At 39.3% G+C, this 24,858-nt stretch overlaps 1 protein-coding gene across 7 annotated transcripts in view; it reads left to right on the top strand.

The window, feature by feature from the left end:
• Positions 1 to 24,858, top strand: part of FILIP1 (filamin A interacting protein 1) — a 184,776-nt gene that overhangs the window by 119,825 nt on the left and 40,093 nt on the right. For all 7 annotated transcript variants that reach the window (XR_010413677.1, XR_010413675.1, XR_010413676.1 and 4 more), the window contains exon 4: positions 2,487 to 2,665. Coding sequence is in view for 4 of the 7 variants with exons in the window: in XM_064597782.1 (XP_064453852.1) it covers positions 2,487 to 2,665 (179 nt within the window). In the remaining 3 variants the exon portion in view is untranslated. The remainder of the gene's footprint in view (positions 1 to 2,486; positions 2,666 to 24,858) is intronic.

Below are 24,858 nucleotides of genomic sequence, written 5' to 3'. Positions count from 1 at the left end.
GCTTCTTAAATCCCACATGAGTGAAATCATATGGTATTTGTCTTTCTCTGACTTATTTCGCTTAACAGTATACTCTCTAGTTCCATCCATGTTGTTGCAAATGGCAAGATTTCATTCTTTTTGATGGCTGAGTAATATTCCATTATATATATATTTACATATATATATCACATCTTCTTTATCCATTCATTAGTCGATGGACACTTGGGTTCTTTCCATAGTTTGGCTATTGTTGATAATGCTGCTATAAACCATAGGGGTGCATGTGCCCCTTTGAATCAGTATTTTTTGTGTCCTTTGGGTAAATACCTAGTAGTGCAATTGCTGGGTTACAACTTTCAAATAAGTCACCCCTCCTTCCCTAAGGGAAGGTATGAAGAAATAGGCAGAAGCTGCTTTCCAAGTACTTTCAAAAGAAATGTGGGTCCTACTTCATGATAAAGTAGAAAGGATCAAAAGAGGGAAAGAGTTGCTCTTTCTACATTGATGATGGTGATGATGATACTTTAAAAATGCTTGACAAATTCTATAATATATAATGAAAATCACATAGTAAAAAGATGGAAGAGTTCCTGGGGAGAATAGTTTGTAATAGGGATATTCCAATAAAGGAAATGTCTTGTAGAAGCTGTCCTTTTAAGACTACAGAAATTTACCAGGAGACATAAAAGTACAATTTGCCAATCCCTAATGGTATCAAATATTATTTGCCACCAGTTAACCTGGGCTTCTCTACCAGTCTGTCTAGTCACAGGCTCTTACACAAAGGGATGGAGATCTGGTCAGAAACACTAAGGATTATGCAGGCAGTATCTCCTTTATTTGGGGGCCCAGAAATGATCCCCACAATGAAGATCTCACACAACTGTAGAGGTAACCTCAGGTCCTCCGTATGACTGAGGGACAAACATGGAGAACCCAGTGGAAGAACTCTGATGCTGATGCCGCATGGAATTACCCCCATTAAGTTTTAGGGGGTAGGTTGTAGATTGAGAATGGATTTTAAATATGTTTCAACTAAAGCCGTGGTTCTCAGTTTGGGGTGGGTGGTGGTGGAAGTGTTTTGCCCTCCGAGGGACATTTGGCAACTTCTGAGGATAGGTTTGCCACAGTCAGAAGTAGTACTACTGGCACCTAGGGGGCAGAGACCAAGGATGCTGCCACATATCCTTTGCACATGCTGTCACACACCCAGTGCATGTCCAGGATGCTGCCACACATCCTCCAGTGCACAAAACAGCTGCCCCAAATAAAGGATGATTTGGCCAAAAATGTCAGTAGTACTGAAGTTGAGAAACCCTGTACTAGAGTTTGAAGAGGAGACTAGGATAGGGAACTATTAATATTGCAAGATTTGGTCCAACTGAACAAACATTTACTGAACACTTACTTTGTCCCAGGCACTGTGTTAGGTAGCAGAAACTAAAAACTTCATCAAGGCTCCCTTTAAAGATCTTCTAGCCTGGCAGACAAATAGGCACAAAAAGCCCTGTAATTGGGGCACCTGGGTGGCTCAGTCCGTTAAGCATCCTACTCTTGATTTCGGCTCAGGTCATGCTCTCAGGGTCGTGGGATCCAGCCTTGCGACAGTCTTCACACTCAACAGCGAGTCTGCATGAGATTCTCTCCTTCGCCCTCTGCCCCTCCCCCCACCCACGCACACGCTTTCTCTCGCTCCCCCCTCTCAAATAAATAAATAAATTCTTTTTTGAAAAAGTCCTGTAATAATATTTGACAGCATCTCTTTTAGTCTGAGACATGTGCTCTCTCTAAGTCCTGAAATCCTCCCTATATTTATCATATTTTGAAGAGAGAGGACTGTGGATCCTTCCCATACTTTTCCTAGAAGTGCATGTAATGGCAAGTCTTAAAAAAGATTGTGATGATGATAATGACCTCCCAGGGGAGAAGTGTGGTGCAGGTACCATGCTGAGCTCTTAATTTTTTTTTTAAAGATTTTATTTATTTATTTGAGAGAGAGAATGAGAGAAAGCACTCGAGAGGGGGGAAGATCAGAGGGAGAAGCTGACCCCCTGCCGAGCAGGGAGCCCAATGCGGGACTCGATCCCGGGACTCCAGGATCATGACCTGAGCTGAAGGCAGTCACCTAACCGACTGAGCCACCCAGGCGCCCCCTGAGCTCTTAATTTTTCTGAGACTGGGAGAACCGTTACCCTCTTTCTTGCTAAGTATAAGGTTTTGTGCCATCTCACGGAAATAGCGAAAGAGTTTGTTCTCTCAAAAGTTGAGGAACCATACATCTGCTTGCAGCAGAAGGTCCAGGAGGCCAGAAGTTACTGCAGCCTTTTACGGCTAGTTTGGAGAACCAGTTGGCCTAGACAAAATGATGGGATAGGGAAAATGGCAGAGGACACCAGACGCAATGTTCTCTCCTTCAGATAATAAATCGGTAGACCAATACAATATTTTGAGTCCTATGCAAATCAAATGAAATAGTAAGCTCTTTCCCATGTTGGTTTACACAGCTGGACAGACTTGAGGAGAAACAGAAGGAGACGTACCGGCGCATGCTAGAGCAGTTGCTGCTGGCGGAGAAGTGTCACCGGCGCACGGTGTACGAGTTAGAGAGCGAGAAGCACAAACACACTGACTACATGAACAAGAGCGACGACTTCACCAACCTGCTGGAGCAGGAGCGGGAGAGGTAATGTGCACGCGTGCCCCCAGTTGCAGGGAGATCCCTGCCGTCCTTTAGTCTCTGTCCCTCTGGTCCGGGAGCCGACTTCAGCCCGGTGACACCACAGACGGGTGCCCAGGTTCTGACTTCAAGTTCCAAGTGGTTTGTGACCTGAATGGCTTGTAGAAAGTGAGACAATCATCCATGTGAATAGGTTTGGGGGTGCATGGGGTGGGACACCTGATTCCCTCTAGGACGTTGAAAGCCATAAAGCCATATAGGTGGAAACAAACCTGGGGAGCTAATATATGATCAATGAAGCACCTACATTCGAAAAGCCTCTCTACTAGTTTCCTTCTATGGAAAATAATCTACTTTTACTTCCTGAATAAGTGGTTGAAAAATTTGTAAGCTTAACCATTTAAAATGAATCCTGTTCATTCCTAATACCACAACAGAAAATCTTAATATTTGGTTGTGTATAAATTACTTAATGACTAGAACTACCTGCTTTCTAAGGGTTGCATAACTCTTAAAACTCAGTGTAAAAAAACAATAACAAAAACAACCCCAAATAAAACCTCCGCATGTTGAGCATTGATATCTGTCCTGGCAGGTAGTTCTTTCAGACCCCGGGATCACCACGTTTGAAGTCGAGACTCCAACTTGAAAAGTTTTGTAATGAACTCTTCTGTACTCTCCAGTTTTGCTCAGCATCTCCTTTTTAGCTTATTCTCTCCCTTTTCTTTCCTCCGCTGAATGGTTATGTCTGTGAATTCCACAATCTTTGAAACCGGTGACATCTAATCCTGATGCTTTGAGTTACCAAGCGTGTCTGCTTCTGTGTTTAGGACTTGCAAATTAAGAGCCACTTGGAGACAGCTTTCCTAATCCCAGCTTTATCATATATTTAGTTACGAGAAAGAGAGATGGTTTTCCCAGATTAGTTTGCTTATAAGAAAAAGCTGTCACAGTAAGTAAATAAACGCATGAAGCAACACAGGTTTTTGTTAAATGTTTAAAAAATTATTGGTAATTTTTACTTATTGTTGGACTTGGCACATCCCTTGGGGAAGGAGAAATGGAAAAGAGAACAAAATTTTCTTTGCTGGAGCATAATGTATGATACTCTCCATTCCTTTAAGCCTGTCTTCTGCTCCTGTAAGCTAAGGTTTATCAGCTTCGTGTTTGAACAAATAGATGGCCTAATTTGACATTTTTGGGGTAACCAAGCTCTGAGAATAAACTCCACTCCCTCAGTCTCTGTGAACTTTCCAACCTCAAGCATGGATCTTGCAAACAAGGTTTTAATGACAGTGTAAATTATGCATGTCTACAACAGCCCTCTGGGTAGGGGTTCTGTGTTGGAATGTGGTCAGGTGAAAGAGTAGGAGCTTGTTTGATAGTGACTTCTTAAAAGATCTGAAATCAAATAATTTTAAAGAACACCTGTGTGAATTGTTTTCCGGTCACGTTGTAAATGATTTGATTTAGAACCAGACACACCTGACTTTTCTACGGTTTCCCCCGTAAGCTGAATGCTTGAGGTGGCACCAATTCACTTACAGGGTTGTTGGTTTATTTATTTTTATTTATTTTTAAATGTTATTTAAATTCAACTAATTAACATATAGTGTATTATGTTTCAGAGGTAGAGTTCAGTGATTCATCAGTTGAATGAAGTGTGTGGATGGAGAGACTGTACTTATCCAGGCTGTTTCTTTTCCTTTCTTTTTTGTCTTCCTGATTTTCGTGTTCTGTGAGAGTAATTGAAATAATAACACATGATGGAGAGCTTTATAGTTCACAAAGTACTTTTATACTCTACAATCAGCTTATCCCAGATGTGTTCATTTACTAACTTCATGTTGATCAACTCTACATGAACAATTCCAATCCTCTGTACCCTTTTGGAGTTGTCTCATTTTACTAAAACAACTCCAGCAACCACTTCCCCTGAGCAAAGTGCTACCTAGGTTTTTAAAATCAAAGTAGGGGTGCCTGGGTGGCTCAGTTGGTTAAGCGACTGCCTTCGGCTCAGGTCATGATCCTGGAGTCCCGGGATCGAGTCCCACATCAGGCTCCCTGCTCAGCGGGGAGTCTGCTTCTCCCTCTGACCCTCATGATCTCTCTATCTCATTCTCTCTCTCAAATAAATAAATAAAATCTTTAAAAAAAAAAATCAAAGTAAAAATTAAAAAAAAAATTATCTTAAGATACTTTTGATACTTTGATCAGCAGCACTATTGGGATACATCAGCAAACTTTCCTGTATTAGATACGAATTCACTAGGAAATCTTTGATGCTTACTTACATATCAAACCACCTTAAGGTTTTTAAATAGTATTTTTGACTTAACAGGTTATACTTGAGTACTTTCTATTTTTTACTGTCAGTGTTTTCCCCCAGAACAATCCTCTGACTGACCACCAGTGCACATGCTGCTGTGGGCACGCTCTGCCAGACACCCATGATGCTAAATTAAACACCCCCACCAGGACCCTGATAACTCAAGTTGGCATCCCTGAATTGCTCTGCGATCTGAGGAGTCTACGGTGACTGGCTTGCCGAGGTCCCGGAGGCAGTGAAGCCTATAGGATTTTCTCAAAGGTCAGGCCCGGGATTCCTGCTGCCCTTTGGAAACTGCCCTGCTAAATCTGCTTTGGGTTAAATCCTCTTTTTGAAGTAAGCAGTCATAATTAGATCTACTTATGGGGACTGGCAGTTTGCTGACCCCGAGGCTTTCTTTCCCGTGGCCAAGTGACCCAGGAGCCCCTCCCCACAAAGTCCGGGTCCCTTGGGCCTCAGCCAGGGTTCCGGGAGCCGCAGCACCTGCCGGGGATGTGGGGCTGCACCTAATAGGCAACCAGCATTTCCGAGCGCCAGTGGGAGTCCTCCTGTAGACTGTTCTAAGTCATTGTTTCCTTCTTTGTTTTGCCCTCCCTTCCCCTTCTCCAGAAAAGTCCCCTTTGTAGGGGAGGAGAAGCCAGGAACTTTAAAACATTTCCCTTTGTTTCTACTGTGAGCATGAGTAAAGGAAGGAAGAAAGGGAGACTAGAGATAAGCCGAGTGGTTTGCTTCATATGATCTTACTCAGCTTCTCCCACTGACCATGCAACTCTGCAGGAGGTTTCCACCCCAGACAGCTTTTCATTTGGTGGTGGTGGGGTGATGGGAGGGGTGCCGAGCTAAGGGGACTTTCTCCATGGGGCAGCATCTTGGCTTGATTCTCTGTAATTATCCTGCTCGAGTTTTTCATTTCCTGCGGAAAAATGGTTAAAGATAACAAAAGGGACCCAGGTATGCAGGATCAGTAGCAGGTGTTGATAAGCAATCCAAATTGAGATATGCTATGAGACCAGGAATCCGAGGCTTGGAGCCCTGCAGAGGACTTAGGAGATCAGCCCCTTTAAGTCCTTCATTCTATGGGTGGAGGAATTGAGGCCCAGAAAAATTATCTAGCTCAACTCAGATCACAGTACACAGTGGTCTGGCACTTTTGTACAAATGAGTCCCTTGCGCAAAATGGCTTGTTTTTTTGTTTTCCCTCTCTGTGTGTGGGCTCCCCACCTCCAGGCTCTTACGGCCAAACTATGACGTAAACTCTTAAAAGGCAGAATGATGGTTATTGGGAGGATATAAACAGAGATATTCAGATGAGGGGTGTCTCTAGACTCTCAAGATAGGAGAAGCTTTGAGATAGCATCTATTGGAAGAAGCAGCCTGGGGACTCGTTTGGAGCTCAGTTTGAATAGCATACACAGTGCTCTACTTTGGTTGGATTCTGTTTGGGGTAGCTATGATGGGAGGCTGATGATGGTTATGAGGGGGCTAAATAAAGCCCCCCTCCAAGCTGCCTCCTTGTTATTGCCACTGACCTAGACCCTGCTAATGTAAAAATGATAGAAGCAGAAATTATTTTTAACTTTTCAGGAGTTGTTAAGTTCATCTTATATAAAAATTCTGCTAACTATTAACCTAAAATGGGCAATATATTGTTCTGGGCTTCCTTTATTCTAAGTCAGCAAACTGTGATCCTAATTTATTGCCATCATTTACTGCATATCTATTTTTACAAAGAGTCACATTCCCAAATTAAAAAGAGGAAAATAGCATGAAAAAAATGCATTGCTGAACTAGCATTGTTAATAATAAAGATGAAAATATTCTTCATTGCATTAGTTAAGACTGGGTAAAGAAAGCTCCTTTTCTAAAAGCTATATTGTTTGGTCCATATTTTAAGTCAGCTTGACCTTTAAAGGCTTAACTCTGAGCACATGAGATCACCTTCAGCGTTTATACTTTATTCTCTGTCTGAACTGCAAGACTTGTGATTTTAATCTTAAGCTTCACTATGGCTGCTTTAAGAATGTCAAAATAGAGAGAATACAGTTACATCAAAAGTGGTCTGAAACTTAAAGAAATATTTGAGGAGTGTGTGTGTGTGTGTGTGTGTGTGTGTGTAAATGACGTGGAGGAGTACTGTCTAAATCTATAACTGTAGATATAGATTTTAAAGCTTTTGGCTTCTATAGGCTCAGCCGTGACTACATAAATAATTACATCATCATATAATATTGCAGCAAGCTTTCCAAGCATAAGTTCATTTTTTTTTAAGTACAAATCAGCATCTCAAGAGAAATCTCTTAACTTACGAAGCAGAGAATGCAGGAGCAGGGGCTTGAATGGAAGGGAAGTTTTCGAGCCCGATTTTGGTCAACGTGAAGGGGAATGGCTTTGCCCGGTGGCTGGTGGGACAGGCTGCACTACTACACTCTCCTATGCTGGGAAATGACCGGTCAGAGCGAGTCTTCAAAAAGTTTCTCTAGTCACCTGGAATCCTGGGAAATAATCTAGCCCACTTTATAGGAAAAAATTCACACGTCGTTCCCTGGCATCATACCCTTTAAGTCTTTTATTTTTAGAGTCAGATGACTTATCTTTAAAATATGGCAATAAAATAGACTTTTCTCACTGGAAGCTTGAAGAGTCATAATAAAGCACTTTGTAGGAAAAGATTGCAATGGTGTGTAAAAAGATCAAGTCTTATCAAGCAGAAAGTAATCAATTGATGGAACATATTAGCAAAAAACCACTGAGCCTCCTTCTCTGTGCTTAACACTCTGCTAGATGCTATTGGATAGCAGAGTTCGCTTTTATTGACTTTCCTGATGTGCTGGACAAATATACATCCTGTTTAATCTTTGCAAAACTATATGATGCATAATTACTATCCCTGTTTGGCACATGGGGAAGCAGACAGGGTAAGTTCCTTCTACCAAGGTTACTACCGATAGTTAATTGGAAGAATCAATGTTTGAACTGAGTTTACAGTAAAATATAATAATCTTTTCTACTTCAAAGTTCTTACCTTCTTCTGATCAAAGTGAATGCTTCATTTCCCCAGTGCATGGAGGAGGAAAAGATGACTTGGAAAGTTGGCCAGTGACTTTGTGGACTGTACATCCATTCTGTTGCAGATTCAGAATTTGAGTAACAGACCTTAACTTGGTCATGAGATATTATTATCAGTATTCTACTGGCCAAGAAAATTGCTGGGAATAGACAGTTTTTAAGAAAGAAGAGGAATTATAATTCAGAGACTCATTCACAGGGGGAATAGGTTTTACAGTTGATTTTCTGAAAGAATGCCAGGATCGAACTCCTCCTTCCAATTCCTCTTACTCTTGCATTATGCAAATCCCACTTTTCCTACAGGCAAATGTGATTGAAATGAAAGGGGCTGGGGTGCTGTAGTGTTACTCCTAGCTCACAGCTGGGTATCCGTGTTGGAGGATGGGATAAGTCAGGATAGTGTAAAGGAAGTGATGTTACATCTTAAAGGGACCAGGCAATTGATGACTCAAAAGTTTCCTAGGGTTGGAAGTTTGGAGTTAGAAGAAGAGTTGATCCTCTTAATGGACCCAGGATAGTAACATATCTGCTTTCATCCCTGTAGAAGTAGGAGCATGTCACTCATCCTGAAGTAGGCACTCCCTAGATTAAATATGACTGGGCCCATTAAAAATGTCCTTGGGGTTCATTTCACCAGATCCCACTGTACAAAAATGCTGGGTCTTAGATGGATGTGATCTTCCCAAACTTCATAGCACCCTCATTCTCAAGGTCAATGAGATAGCAGCCTCTGATCTAAGACTTTTCAGTCTTAGTAATATAACTTTAACAGACATGCCTAGGAAAATGGATTATCTGATCAACAAAATTTTCTGATTAATCAAAGGTTATGATATAAATTAACTTATTTTATTGTTATGGAAAATATTCTCAAATGCGTTTTACTTTCCTTTAGACATTTCTAAATATACCACAAAATCATATTTGATGATTTAGGATCTTGTAGTGCTGCTACCTGGGTGGCTTTGTACTTCACAACCTTGGAGCCTATTAGATTATATTCAAATCTGAATGTTAATATACATATATATATTTTAAAGATATATATATATTTTTAAGTAATCTCTACACCAAATGTGGGGCTCATACCTACTGAGCCAGCCAGGTGCCCCAGGAAGGATTCTAATATTATAGAAAGGGGTGGCCACTAGAAAACTGGCCACTAAAAAGGAAAAGCATTCAAAGGGAGGGCTTGAGAAACAATACACAAGAAACACACTTTACTGTTTCACAATTTTTAACACACAAGAATGCCTCAGTCCTGGTATTTGATATCCCTTATTCTGGAAAAGTCCTAGGAGAAGTAAGAATGGAGGATAGTATTTGGAATTTAAATATGAGAGATAAAGAGTGAGAGCCCAGTAATGGGAGTTGATCAGGTTGTCAGAGTCTCTAGATCTGAACTGATCACTGAGTTGTTCTCTTTCAGAAAGTTTTCAGGCAATTGCTAGACAGTTCCTGAAACTAGCTGATTCACTGAAGAGGCCCCTTCTGAGAGAAATAGAGGCAACTCCTTTCACATAACCATCATTCTTTCTTTTCTGTCATATGACTCCTCAATGCTGGTCACGGCCATGTAGACCAGAATCAACTGTCCTGGACAGAGGTCACAAAGGTCTCAAACTCAAACACCTTCAGTGCCAGGCAATAGCTGAAAGAAGCAGATCCAGCCCTTCAGCACACACTGCATGAGTGGTGGGGGCTGCTAGGCTGGAGATAGCAAGCTCTGACTATCAGGGAAAGTCACAGTTCAGCTCTGGGTGCCTGACTTGATTTTAGGTTGTGGATTCTGTTGCCACGTTGTTGCCAATTCCGATTTTTTAGGAAAAGACAACTCTGATTTTAGTAAAATCTTCTACTTTTCAATGTTGACTCAAATTTATAAAACAATGTGCAGTGAGCAAAATTCACCTCTTGGCTATTTATTCTCTAATGTGGCTAGTTTGCAACATTTGATAGCCTAGACATTAGGGAGGCTGAGGCCTAGAAGGTAGCCTGGCATGAGGACACTGCCAAATAGTGGGCTCTGTTTGATGAGGCCCGACTAACCCATTGAGACACTTTCTTGGGGGCATATGAAACAGAAGGACATAAAGACAATGGAAGCCAAGAAAAAAACCAGCAGAGACAGAGAAATTCTAAGAGTAAAGCATAGCCACATCATAGGACTGGGGTTTCAGTGGACACCTGCTTTTGAAAGGATGACAAGCATTGGGTCACACTCATTGCTGTGGAGTTGCTAGAAATTTAGGTGTTTGCCACAAAAGGACGTATAATATTCCACTTCATTCTAGGCATGATTGGTTGTGGGGACAGTTTTCTGCATTAATTTACTCTGGGGTATTCTTACTAATAACTCCCATCATCTTAGGTAGTATGGGTGAGCCTGTCCCTCACAACCTCAAAGATTGAGTAATTCAATTATAATATTGTTACAGCTTGGACATTTTCATTTGCCTATGCTCAGATATAAAAACTTACTACAGTATGATAATAATTCGATTTTTTAACCTAATATTTTCTGTTATCCTGTGTCCTGTTCTTATTTGAACAGCCAGCTAAGAGCAACGACGGCTTCGAGGAAAAGTTGCCACTGCTGAAAGTGAGAAGTCAATATCTTGTCTTTGGATTTCAGAAGCAAAGATCTAGGTATAGCTTTAGAAAGAATATGTAATAAAGTGGATCCAGTTTTTATCACCCCTCTTCTTTTCTGTTAGATAAGATCCTTGGAGAAGCAAGAAAGCAAGAGCCATCTATGTTATTTGTGGGAGGAGATAATGCAAAAGAAGAGGCTCAGTTCTGAGCTTTTTTGGGGAGTAGAGGGTGGAGAGGGGGAAGGTGAAAAGTAATAGAAACTGCAGATAGATGTGGTATGGAGAATTTGAGAGTAAAGAGCTGACTAGTTGGAGTCCAAGTGTCTTAGTTTGCTTGGGCTGTCATAACTAATAGACTAGGTGGCCTAAACAACAGGAAATCTATTTTTCACAGTTTGGGAGCCTGGAAGTCTGAGATCAGGGTGCCAGAATGGTTGGGTTCTGGTGAGGTCTCCCTTCCTGGCTTGTAGATGGCCACCTTCTCACTGTATGTTCACGTGGCCTTTCCTCTGTACAGGTACATGGAAAGAGAGAGATCTTACAGGGACTCTAATCCTATTGTATTAGAACCTTACCCTTATGACTTATTAACCATTATTACCTCCCAAAAGCTGCATCTCCAAATATAGTCACTTTGGGGGTTAGGACTTCAATGTATGAATTGGGGGGGGACACAATTCAGTTCATAGCAAAAAGCATGGCAAAACTTGTGGCTCTCCCTCTGAAAAATAATTCAGGAGAAATGGAGTAATAATGGGTATCCCTATGTAACCCTAAAAGAATATCTAGATTTTCCCCATGTCCCTGAAAGGCCATGTAACTAAATGAAGCATGGCTGGCCATGAGGATAGAGCTGTGACTCATTTAGATGAGCAATCTGAGCAGATCGACACCTGAGACAAGAGACCACAGGATGCATCTCCAAGAACGCCAGTACGGAAGAATAATGACTAGCTGACTTTTTGCCCACCTTCTTGATGGTCGCAGAACTTAATTTCAACTCCAGAAATGGGGTTCTGAAACCCTAGAACTAACTCAGGAGACCATGACTTGACTGAGGAATCTTTAAATGTATTAAGGGAAACCAGACTTGACTGAGCTTATACAGAATGAACTGAGATAAAGTATAATGGGAACCCATAATGGAAATTATAAGAGATACAGAAAAATGAAGATAATTGATTTCTTGTGCATATAAGTTTGAGGCCTGCAATTAGTACCCCCTTTATTAGAAAAAGAATCCATTATGTGTGCTAAAGAGAAATCATGTGGCATTGTGGTTGGTTCCAGAGTACAAGTGGTTTGTGACCTTTGGGGGATCATCTGAGCTAGGTCTAACCTCTTCAACTATGGTTAACTCCTCCCTGGGTTACTCTAGCTGCAGGGTGCCAGAGCGCCTCAAAATCTAGAACCTAGAGACAGTTGTTTTCTCAGTCTCATGCATTTCATTTGGAGCCAACTAGCTCTGATTTCAAATTCTGACTCTGCCACTTCCTGGTCTGTAAGCTTGGACAGGTTAACTGACCCTCTGATTCTTGGTTTCTTTCTTTTCTCTTTCTTTTTTTAAAAGATTTTTATTATTTATTTATTTATTCATGAGAGAGAGAGAGAGAGGCATAGGGAGAAGCAGGCTCCCCGCAGAGCAGAGAGCCCGTTGTGGGACTCCATCCCAGGACCCTGGCATTATGACCTGAGCCGAAGGCAGATGCTTAACCGACTGAGCCACCCAGATGCTCCATGATTCTTGGTTTCTTCATCTACAGAGTGGGTATAACTGAGTACCTATGTCATGGAGTTGCATAAGTTCATGAGATAATGAATATAAAGCCCTTACCACAAAGCATAGCACATAATACCTAAAAGTGAATATTTCTTCTGCTCACCTGTATATTGAACACTGAGAGGAAACTTATGCAAGTTTCACTAAATCACAATGTACATTTTATCCAACTAAGATACTTTGAGAACAATGCAAAGCACTGGGAAAGTAAACTCTTCTATTGTTTGGGTGGGGATAGTTGTTTTGTATTTAGACTGTAGGTAGATTGAGGAAAACTAATAACCTGCAAACAATTAGAGAATTCAGTAAAGTGAGGTGGCAAAGTATAAAACTACATAGAATCAAGAGTCAAAAATCAATAGTTTTCCTATTTCCAAATGAGAAAATAAGCTGCATTAAATATAAACTATCTAGAAATGAACTTAAGAATGTGAAAGATCTACATAAAGAAAAATTTTAAATGCTACCTGGAGATATGAAAAAGACTGGGACCAATGGAAAGACTTTATCATATTCTAGAACTGGGGACTCAACATCATAAAGATGTCACCTTATTTTAATCCATGAGTTTAATGTGATCCCAATAAAAATATCATCAGGATTTTTCTTAAGGTATGGGAACAAAATGAAGTGATTCTGAAGTTCGTATAAAAAATACACAAGCAAGAATAGTCAAATTTTGAAAGTGAAAAATAGTAGAAAAGTTTCCTTCCAGAAACAAAAACTCATTTTAAAATGATAGTAAGTAAAATAGTATTGTTTTGGTATAATAATAGGTAGGTCAGTGGAGAGGATAGAAATTCTGGTAATGGAATATAGTAGATATGGAAATTTAAAATATGTTAAGGATGGCATTCCAAAATTAGTTGGAAAAAGTTGGGACCCTTAGTAATGCTTATTCACTTTTATGTATAGTATTGATAATCTTTCATAAACACGGAAGAAAACTGACCTTATTATTTTTTTTAATTTTATTTATCTATTTGAGAGAGAGGCACACCAGCAGCGGGGAGTGGCAGAGGGAGGAGCAGAACCCTGCTGAGCAGGGAGCCCAACACGGGGCTTGATCCCAGAACCCTGGGAACATGACCTGAGCCTAACTAAGGTAGACGCTTAACTGACAGAGCCACCCAGGCACTCTGAAGACTTATCTTATTTTAATCAGGGTCATTTCTCTCTGGCCTCATCTGGTTTCTGCCATTTTAGGAGAACCAATAATATCACAGTGTGGTTTATGTTGAGGGAAGATTTAGCATTTGTTTTTTTAAGTTTCCAAAGGACAGATAGATCTTATGTGATAAAAAAAAAATTATATTTGTGGAGTAAAATATAACTATGAAATACATAGCTGGAAAATGATGGCTTTCTACAAAAAAAGTAGTATTATGATTTTTAACTATATAAAATTTTATGAGAGGTAAAATATGTGGTAACATAGGCATCCTATGGAAGAAAAACTGCTGTAGTACCTTTGCTGAGGTCATAAATTTACTCCTATATTTCTAGAACTTTGCATATTCAAAAATTCAGTAAATTAAAGAAAAATGAAAAAACACATTTTATATCTTGAAAAGAATAAAAGTTTAAACCCAATTTGGACTGACTTATAGAATAGCCTGGGGAATAATTATTTTCTTTTCCCAACAGCTGCATAAAGCGAACTGCTTTGAATGAGAAAAAAGCTAATCTGAAGTGTACCAGTGTACCAAATTAAAGGATTTAAATGCATGTATTTTGCATGCAGAAGTTATTGTGGGTTATGAAACGAAGTACAGATACAAATTCATTTCTCTAGAAAGTCTAATGCAGATTTACCTTATAACTTTTGGATTAAAAAAAATTGATTGTAATATAGCATATATATACAAATAAAATGTGTGCCTATTTTCAGTATTAATCAGAGAGCCCTCAGGAAGTACAGGCAGATGGAAAGTTTTAAGAAAATTACGGGGCGCCTGGGTGGCTCAGTTGGTTAAGCATCTGCCTTCAGCTCAGGGTCCCTGGAGGGAGCCCCTGGTAGTGCTTCCCTCTGTCCCTCCCCCTCTCCCTTCACCCTTGTCTCTTTCACACTCTCTCTCCCAAAAAATTAAGTAAAATCTTAAAAAAAAAAAAGAAACAGACAATGAAGATCATTAGGAAACAACAAATAGGCCAGCTAGTGTGGTACTTTAACAGGCAAATTTTTAGTCAGTATTTACAGCTTCAGAGTCTACCCAAGTGGCAAAAGTGCTCTATAGTGACACATTAAAATATATATATATATTTTTTTTCTGATCTCTCAGGACACTGATATCAATTGTAATCCAGGCAATTGTAATGGCAGGCCATTGACCAAGTCTGATAGGCATTCTGTATGTTAGAAACACAAAACCAAAATCTCTTTTAGATCTTTTTTGAACTAATTGAATCATTAGTGAGCTGTGTAATTTCCAGAGAAAAACGAATGCATCTAGGTTGCAAAAGCAACTGGATTCAAAGTGAAAATTTCTAACAAATGGTTGGAAGTTTTTGGTCCCCAAATTCCAAAGTAGTTGGGCTGGATTTTTAACTAAGCTGATGGTTTATTATAGCATCATGGACAAAATCGGGTATTGCAAAGTAGTAAGTGAGATTATTCTTCCGGTATGAAAACCCTTGGGAATGCTGTCTGAAATTGGCAGCCATTTGTCATCATGCTAAATACCAGGCAAATGCTGTTTTTGTACAAATTTGTACACCAAGAAAGAGTTAAGAAAGGAAAGTGCTGGAAAAATATGTTGTCTCTTAACACCACAGTGAATATTCAACTCCATCACTTTGATATTTTCCCCTTTTTTCCAGGATGGAAGAAGGTACTCAGATTAGCATTACAAATCCTGGACTCCAGAGAGGGAGTTGGAACTTGGGAAGGTGGTGTTTTCAGTGTTTGGAGATTGCTTCTTTCTGGCTCCTTGACCGAGTATGCACTCTTTTTCCAAGAATGCTTGTGTTTGGAAAGTACTTTGTGGTGGTGAAAAGTTTGAACAGAAAAGATTAATCAAAGGTTGGGTCTTTTATGCTCAATGCATAACATATTCAGCTCTTGGATGTGAACTCTTAGCCAAGAAACTATTCAAATTATTCAGGGGCTGAATGTGAGCTTCAACTGCAAACAAACTAGAGGTCAACTTTATTTAATCTCAACTCATTCCTCTTAAGTTCAGAAACACTGTGCCTTAAGAATTTGGTTTAAATTTCCTGCATAACTCTCAATTTCCTATAAAAGTTTACTTCCTATCAAAGTTTCTATTTATTTTATTCTTAAATGCTCAAGGAAGTACATGTATCTGATCTGAAATGTGAAGGGAACTGGAAATAGTGGACTATCATGGCTGCTCTGCATTCTGTGTGCTTTTAGAAGGGAGGAATGCTTTGGTCTACCTAGTCTTTGTCATTTGTTACAATTTCAGCAAATCCTGTATTCTACTTACAGAAATATTCTTACTTTACCCACTTATTTACACCTACCATCCTTCTCTGATTTACTCAGTTCTCTAAAGCTCACAGATTTGTCTGACTTCTGGAATCTGTAACATTTGAGAAGTTTGGGATTATATTTCTCCCAAGGAAGGAGGCATAATTTTGTGCAGAACTACTACCCAGACTTAATACACCATTACCAAACCTCCAGGGAGAGATCCTGGAAGAATGTTCTCCCCCCCCCACTCCCACCCTCCAACTAAGGAACGCAAAGTGTAGTGCTTTTAGCATATCCTATGACTTCTTGTCTGCCCACTCCAGCTCACCAGTGCATCCACTTCTCACAGTTCTGTGCACAACCTCCTCTGCAGCAAAAAATGTCTCCTGAGATAAAAGCACATTGAATTGGCAAGACCAATAATCGCCCACACATTGAGAAACTTCCCACTTGCCATATGCTAAACTAGATCTTTCTCAGAATGTGTAGGAAATATGTTCTCTTTATCTCTTCTTTTCCTGATTAATTTGAATAAGGAGGAATTGTGAGAAGATTTGAGTTTAAGAGACACTTGCTCAGGTCATGATGCTCAGTGGCAACCAGATGCTTAAAGGATGATGGGAACCAGGATACTCAGTCTCTAGGACCCAGGACTCTAAGAAGTTATGATTGTCTTAGAAGATCCCCACCCACAGTGGATTTAGGACTTGGCCTATGGACCCGTAATCACAATAATACTTTCCGTGTGCATTAAATTAAGTTGGAGTATACATTTCAGTTAACACATGCTAAAAAGTTTGAGAAAGGGAGAGCTTCCGTTTGAATGAATGTCATTCATAGAAAAGAAAATTACTAATCCTCTTTAAACAAAAATGTTTATTTAATTCATTGAGTAAATAATAATTGAATGAATGTCCATACTTGACCAGCTCATTTGGATGTTTAATAGGCTTCTCAAACTTAAAGTGTCCAAAATGGAACTCTTGGTCACTTCTTGAAAATCTATTCCTCTTATGCTTATCTCCGTTAACAGTACTTCCATCTAATTACTCAAACTAAAATGCAAGCAATCATCCTAATCCTTCTCTTTCTCTTAACCTTCCAAACATAACCACCAGTAAGTTGTATTGATTCTGCTTCCAAATTATATCTGGAATTTGTCCATTTTTTCCCAGAACCATTGCCACTGCCCTAGTCCAAGATAAAGTCTTATCTAAGCCACCATCCCATTGCTTGTCTGGGCTACCACGATAGCATCCTTTAGACATCTTCTTTCCATTCTTGCTCTCCCTGCGCTCAAGTTCCTTCTCTAAATATTAGTCATATAAATCAGATGCTTCAGAATAAAATCCAACTCCTTACCATGGCGTGGCAAATTGGGCCAAGTTAGCTTGCTTTTTTCCAATAGTCAGATCTTACTGGAAGATATTGGTAACTCATGACAAATGATATATCACAATGAAAGCAAGTCTCCAAATGAATTGCTCCACACATACAGTTATACAAGTAAGCACTACTTGTAAGCTCAGTAAAATTTCAGCCCCCTGGCCTGTAGACATGCTGACAAGTTCCCTGCATGAAAGATTCAATCAGGCAAATGCAGCAATATTCTAGCTACAGGATCAACTACATTTCTGGTTAAATCAGGTGATGGAATCCTCTGCTAAGTTTGAGGAACCAGATGGAGGACTGGGTCTGGAGCAACACTCTTGAGGACATTGGGCTTCTGGGTTCATCAGGTTCTTATGTCTCACTTATACAAGGATGGAAACGCCTCGTATCTTCAACCACACTCATGTTGATGTGGGAAACAAAAGCAAAAGAAAAAATTAAATTTCCTTACTACTTACAGCCTTGAAATAGGCAGAGTGACCTTCCTCTAGGAACTCATTTCTCTCTCTTTTTTTAAAGATTTTATTTATTTGACAGAGAGAGAGAGAGCACAGCAGGGGGAGCGGGAGAGGGAGAAGTAGGCTTCCTGTTGAGCATGACCTGAGCCAAAGGCAGATGCTTAACCAATTGAGCCACCCAGAGACCCCTAAAATGTCAGCTATTTTAAGTGAGTCTTAATAGTAGGGCTTTAAGTTGATCTTGAATGTAGCTATGTAGTAGTATTAAACAGGGAAGAGAAAAAAACACACCTGTGATTGACATTTATTGTATTCGTTTTAAAGATTTTTCAAATATAACTAAAATATTTCCTCTTGCTATTATTTTTTGTCTCTAAATAGTGATTTGCTATACCTCAAGCTCAGATCACCAGCAGCAGACTGATGCAAGATGCCCCTTGACTATATAATCAGTCCTGACCCCTTGATTCTCTTTTTTTAAGCATGAATTTATAGTCAAAATTAAACTATAAATTTGTAGTTTTGCAAAGTGCCTACCATTATCAAGATGAATAAAGCATGCATAGACATATTATTAAGTATTTATTGTGGGGCCACTAGGTGCACTCTGTGGCCCTGACTCATATTGTCTTGGTTTAATTCTCATAACAACCCTGCAAGTTAAAATCCCTATCCCTACTGGACAGCTGAGTCCACTGAAGCCAGAAGAGTTATAAAACATCCCCTTGGTTATCTGCCCAGTAGGTGCCAAGACAAGATTCAGTCTTAGGTCTCTGGATCGCTGAGAAGTCCCTTGCCCCAACACTGGTGCAGCCTTGCGCACAACACATGGTGGCAGTGGTTTCTTCTTCAATTTTGGGTTTTCCCAATCATGTTAAGATAGCTGGGAAACCACCGCCAAAAAACAAAAAAAAACCCCAAACCATCAACTAATCTGTTCAATATCTGCAACTTTACCTTAACCATAAATGTTGTTTTATGGAATTTTTACCAAAATAACTCAATAATCAAAACATTTTATTTGGAACTGCAACCCTGAAACATGCACTAATCCTTGTTCTAAGTTTAGATAAGATCGAAGACAGACATGTTCATAAAGCAAAAGACATAACTGAACATGAGAAAGATAGAAAAGCAATTATCTTTAGCTTATTTTTCCTTCATATTCTTTTCTATGCCATAACATAATGGCTTATATTTGTATAATATAAAAGATATCTGAGGACTCAAAAATGCTCTCCAAACATTTAATTCTGCTAACTTTAAAGTTAATCTGTTAGAGTTAATTTGACTAATTTACCTGATACTATGCTTTTATTCTATAATTAAAATGGCATTTTAACATAAATGATATACAAATTCTATGCATATATATTAGCAAAAATTATACTGGAGCTTTTGTTACCTAATGGTTTTTTGACTGAATTATTACTCACAGACTCAGGAAGAAAAGAAGGAAGGAAACAAGGAAAAAAAAGAAAAGGGAAACTAATTGAAGGTGATAGAGGATTTTGAGAATATTTGTATGAATGATGATACAGACATTCCTTGAAATTTGGCTGACTATTCACCCATTTGGTTTGTGTGGACAGCAGTTTTTTGCCATTTCAAAACACTTTTAGGGAAGAAATAAATTCAGGTAAAAAAAAAATTTTTTTAAGACACAGTGATCCTTAAACTAAAGGTTACTTGGCATTCTGCAGCCCACACCACAGGGTTTTTACTTAGATGCATGTAAGTTAACCGACACTCTGGTTGACCATGAATCCCCTCCTGTTGGCTGAATCACAGATGAGGCTCTAGAGGGATCCCTATTTAAATTCTAGTGTGTGCCGAACAGAACTGTATAGAGTTTAGCTAGTTTGAAAAATCAGAAGTGAGGCCCATTTGACATTTTATGCATATCTTTTCTTTATCTCATTCTTCCTCCCCAACTTCATCCTCCTCCCTGGTGCCTTTTCCTCAGTGGAGAGTGTAATTCCCTTCACTTGCTTTGCTTCTCAAGATCTGCCTCCCCTTCCAGTCCTGGGCAGCTCCACCCCTTTTCACAGACCAAAGTAAATCTGCACAATAATGAACCATATAAGGGAGGAATGACATCATCAGTTAGTGGTCCCAAGCTGTTTTGCACAACATTCACCTTTCATTGTTCTGATGACAGGGCTGGAATGTGACGGTTAATTCCCTGTGGAGTAGGGGGCTGAGCAGGGCCTGCTGCTGTTGAACAAACTTCAGTACCCCCTTATAAAAAACAAAAACAAAAACAAAAGCTACTATGCTTCCTAGTATTAAGGTAAGGAAGTCAAGATCTGTTTTGATTTAAGCAACGTTAGTTGTTACTTTCGTCCATGCGCATTTCATTTGTTAATAGGCTTACTTGGCAGTAAACTCATTTCTAAGTGTTATTGCAAAGAGCATCTTAGAAGCTGGGTTTGGACATTTGTACAGCCTGACTAATCTGACAAGGGCTGTAAAAACTCGACAACCTTTCAGCTCTCGGCTATAGCTTTTACTGAGCGTGGACAGTGACAACCCTTGAAAATGACCAGCTTATTGTGACTTTCCTTGGTACCTCAGAATCCTTGACTGGAACTGGCCAAGATGCACCTTGTTGTGGTATGAGGCATGCTCCTGTTTTTCTATGGAGGGAAAAGCAATCTCATCCTACAGAAACTTGGGGAGTTTGTATAAGAATGGAAAAATCGCGTATCTTGCTGCCATCAGTAGTAATAATGTGCTTTGAAGGCTTTTTAACAGAACAGCCTTTCCATGTGCTGTAAATGTATCTTCTAATTAATAATTTCTGGGTGAGCAAAAATTAATTTAAGGTAAAAATATTATTTTCAAAATTTGTCAGTGTTACGTGGATTTTCTGCAGATCTCTTTGCATATGTGGGGAAGGCTTGTAAAAGTTGGAAATGAATTAGAATGCATAGTGATCCAAAGAAAGCCGTGTTTGTTCTGAAACAGTGTGGCCGTGATAACAAGAATAATAAAGAAAATAGGAGGTTCGATTTCAAAGTGGGAATGGGATTAAAGTTTGGACTATGTTAAACAATTGTGTAAAAAGTTCAAGTTTAGTAATTTTTCAAAACGCCTAAAAAACATTGTCTGAGTTCAGCAGAGTGTATCAAAATAAATAGCTTGCATTTAGCGCTCAGTAGGGCTGGAGGGTAGTGTGAGTCTTTCACAAAAGAACTTTACTTGGCCAAAACCAAATTTTTATAGCATGATTTCAGATTCACATGACCTGTTTTATAGAAATTTGAACATAAGGGCAGATGGTATGGTTTTCATTTGTGTAGATTTAATTTTGTTAACATTGATTGTTAATGTTTTGTCTGTGTTTAAAGCAATGAAAATCTTGAGTTCAACTGAGATGAAAATCTTGGGTTCATTACATTGATCTGCCCAGATTCTTAATTCCATGTGATGGATGAACTTCTGTTTACTTGTAAAACTAAATATTCTTTCCACAACAGAAGGGCACTCACATTTCCTTTTCTCTAGATTAACAATAGTCAGGATCAATACAAAGTTAAGTCTTGGGATTTTGGAGTTTTGTTTATTGTTTTGACTTCTTATTTTTTGCATTAGCTTTAAAGTTGTTCCACAACTGGTTAGATAAATGTTAACATAATAATTTAAAAAGTATTTAGTGAAACTTCATGTATGTTTATATTTAAAAGCTTCTTAAAAACTTCTAGGTACAATGGCAATAAATTTTAATGCCATTTTAAAGAGGGAGAGGGTTATTTTTTTGAGTAAATAAATGCATGGGAATGTACTATCAGTGATTTATGTACTTAATTTGTTACTTATTTTATATCTATATTACTTTAAACACATCTTGGTTATGAAAATGAATTTACCCAAGAGACAAATTAACTTAATAGTATCTTAGTAAAAGGCTTTACAAAAGGGTATGTTTTTATATTGTGAGCTCTTATAATGTATAAGCTTAAAAGCATAATATATAAACTTAAAATATAACTTTTGTCCAGCACTCTATAAATGCATATACAGAGTAAAATGAGGTATATTGTACCTTTGTGGACTGTCTTCACTTGTTTGAATAGTCTTAGGAAATCTGATTCACGCTCTCAGCTCCTCTCCTCATGTTCTGTGTGACCACAAGGGCAGCCCACAGAGGAGAAGCCTCTCTATTTAAGCAAGTGGGAGGATCCCTCACACTGTGATTGCAGGGACCTAAAAACCCACCTGCCTCAAAATATCCTCCCACTCTCTGGCTTCTCAAGGGACGCTCCCCCTTCCTCCCCCCCCCCCACCACATTTCCTTATTTTCTGAGGGAGAGAGTTACTTGTGATAATGCACAAGTGTTGCCTAGATAATTAGGTGTGATGAACCTGGGTGACTTATTCTTTAGGAATGGGATAAGAAAGATCTCTTTGGGTTAGAGTATGGGAAGGTGAGGGGGCCACTGGGAAGAAAGAACCCAAGGCCACATATTTAGGTGACAAACGTCCCTGGCTCATGGCGTTTTCTGTTCCTCATGAAAATTGTTCAGTAAATTTTTTCAGCTGGCTGATTTTTTAAAAACAACATCAATGGGGCACCTGAGTGGCTTAGTCGGTTAAGCATCTGCCTTCCGGCTCAGGTCCCAGGGTCCTGGGATGGAGTCCTGCATTGGGCTCCTGCTTAGTGGGAAGCCTGCTTCTCCCTCTCCCTCTGCCCCTTTCCCTGCTTCTGCTCTCTCACTCGGTCTCTCTCTCAAATAGATAAATAAAATTTTTAAAAAGAAAAAAAGAGAAAACATCAAAAAGAAAGAATAACACTCTCTACTGTTTAAAAAATATTTCATCTGATCAATCTGAGGATGTTTGAAAGTACTTTGAACAACTTAGGAAATATAAAAACACAATAATAGGCATATTATTGTGGGTAGAAACTACTCATCCATGCCCACAAGATAAACATTTTCAACTTCAAGAATGAGATTATGTTTACATAGTATCCGTAGATGCACCTCCCTCCTCATTGTCTTTGAAGAATTAATTCTTATTGGAAGGAAAAGATAAAAATTGACAGTAAGTTCCAATTTAGGATTATTATTAATAGTATCTAATATTTATTGAGAACTTAGCCTTTTAGATATAATAATTCATGTGATTCTGACAAGGACCCTGTGAATAGGTACTATTATTATTATCCCTCTTTTATAGGGAAGGAAACTGAGAAAGAGCTAAATTAAGAAATTTGCCCAAGATGATAGGTGGCAGAATTAGACTCAAACCAGATTATCTCCCTCTAGAGCATATTGTCTGAACTACTACCCTGAGCACTGAGGGTTAGCTTTGAAATGACAGATTTCAAAAAAAAAATGTATATTTTCAGCCAATGAAAATTATTGGCATGAAAATTACATAGAGATTAATTTTCGACACAAATTACTCCATGTGACATCATATTTGGTCCTCTGTCAGGAGTTGTCCATTTTTTTTCCTCCTAAATATTCCCATTCAGCTTTCAGTATTTGTGGTCTTTCTCTTTTATCAACCAGAAAATTTCTACCTAAAGAACCTACAGTGCAAAATGACAAAAGTAGAGAGCTAGACTTTAGGATTGTTGTCCTGGGATCCAAGGCAAGGCCCTTCCCTGTTGCCTAGCTTTAAAATGGGGACAGATGAGACCCCTTCACGTCTGGTCTAAGGGAGAAGAGGAATAGTACTCTGCCTCCCCTCTTCCTTCTTCCGCTTCATTTTTGTTCTTGTTCCTGCTTCCCACCCATAGCAATGTGTACATGTGGCTATAAGCCTGTCATTCTCCTTTTTCTTCAGCTTTTTATTGACCCACTCTCAGCCATGACTATCTGTGCCTCCTTTCTTTGTGGATTTGTCCTATGATAATAGGACACGCTACAGATTTGTCTTACAAAGTATGTGTTAGGTGTAGAGAAGGGATGTGATCCTGAGCCCTAACATTTGCATCTCTTATATGATCTGCTTAGGTTATAGCAAAAAACCCGGATGAATCAAATGGGGTAACTTAACATTATATACGTGTGGAAGGGAAGCTAATAAGGGACACCGCCATTCCCTAGGGCTAGTAATGGGGGGGGGGGGGGGCATTTGGAGTGTAGGAGTGTGTACCTCTTACTACCCATTAACTTGGAGGTAGGGAGTAGTTCCCAGAACCCTCAGAAGTAACTATATCTATCAGAGAGGGCTGCCTAAAGAGACTGTGGCCCTCAGTAGAAGAATGAAGCCAAATACCCAAGACTCCGGAGGAAATTAATACCTCATTCTCCAATCTCCTGTGAGTGCCTCCTATCAACAAAACCAAACTTGAAGCTAGAAGGGGCTTGTCACTACAATGCCTCAAGATCAGCCTCCCAGGATTGAGAATGGTGGAGAGTGGAACTGGAGAGGTAAATGGAAAATATGCAGGACAAAGGGTAATAATTAGAAGTATAGAACTTTATGTTATTAAATAATATACAAATGACAAGCTTGGTAATTTAGTAACTTCAATAACAATTTTTTTCTACAGCTATACATAACATTGATCCCATAAAGTGAGTTGATGGCCCTATTCAAAAACATTTCCCTCCCAAGAAGTTGAGAGCCTGATTTGCATCCCTCACAAGTTTGTGAGACAACTATACTTATTTTTCAAAGATGAATTAAATTGAGACTTATAAGACAACATTTCAAAAAGTCATAATTCTAGGGCCACCTGGGTGGCTCGGTTGGTCAAGTGTCTGTCTTCAGCTCAGGTAATGATCCCAGTTCTGGGATCAAACCCCTTGTTGTCTCATCATTGTTGTCTTTGTCATTTTCCTTGTTGTGTGTTGTTGAGCTCCCTGCTCAGCGGGGAGCCTGCTTCTCCCTCTCCCTCTGCCCTCCCTCTCCTCATGCTTGCTTGTTCTCTCACTTTCTCTCTCGTGCTCTCTCTCAAATAAATAAAATCTTAAAAAAAAAAGTCATAATTCTAGAAAAGACCTAGAGATTTATCTTGCCTATGCTGAATCAGCTGAGATGAGTTTTTTAAAAAGATTGCTTTGCCCTCTGCTCAAGTTGTCTTGAGGAAAAATTGGGCAATTGGTACATCATAACTATTTCTCTAAGATTCCACATGGTATCACTTAGATCAATTGGCTAGATTGTGATGCTGATGCGGCCA

The sequence above is a fragment of the Mirounga angustirostris genome, unplaced genomic scaffold (assembly GCF_029215605.1).
Source record: "Mirounga angustirostris isolate CCGP_5_RB_7025 unplaced genomic scaffold, mMirAng1.0.hap1 SCAF_8, whole genome shotgun sequence".
NCBI lineage: Eukaryota > Metazoa > Chordata > Mammalia > Carnivora > Phocidae > Mirounga > Mirounga angustirostris.
Note: the sequence above shows the minus strand (reverse complement) of the source record. Positions and strands in the feature narration are given on the sequence as shown.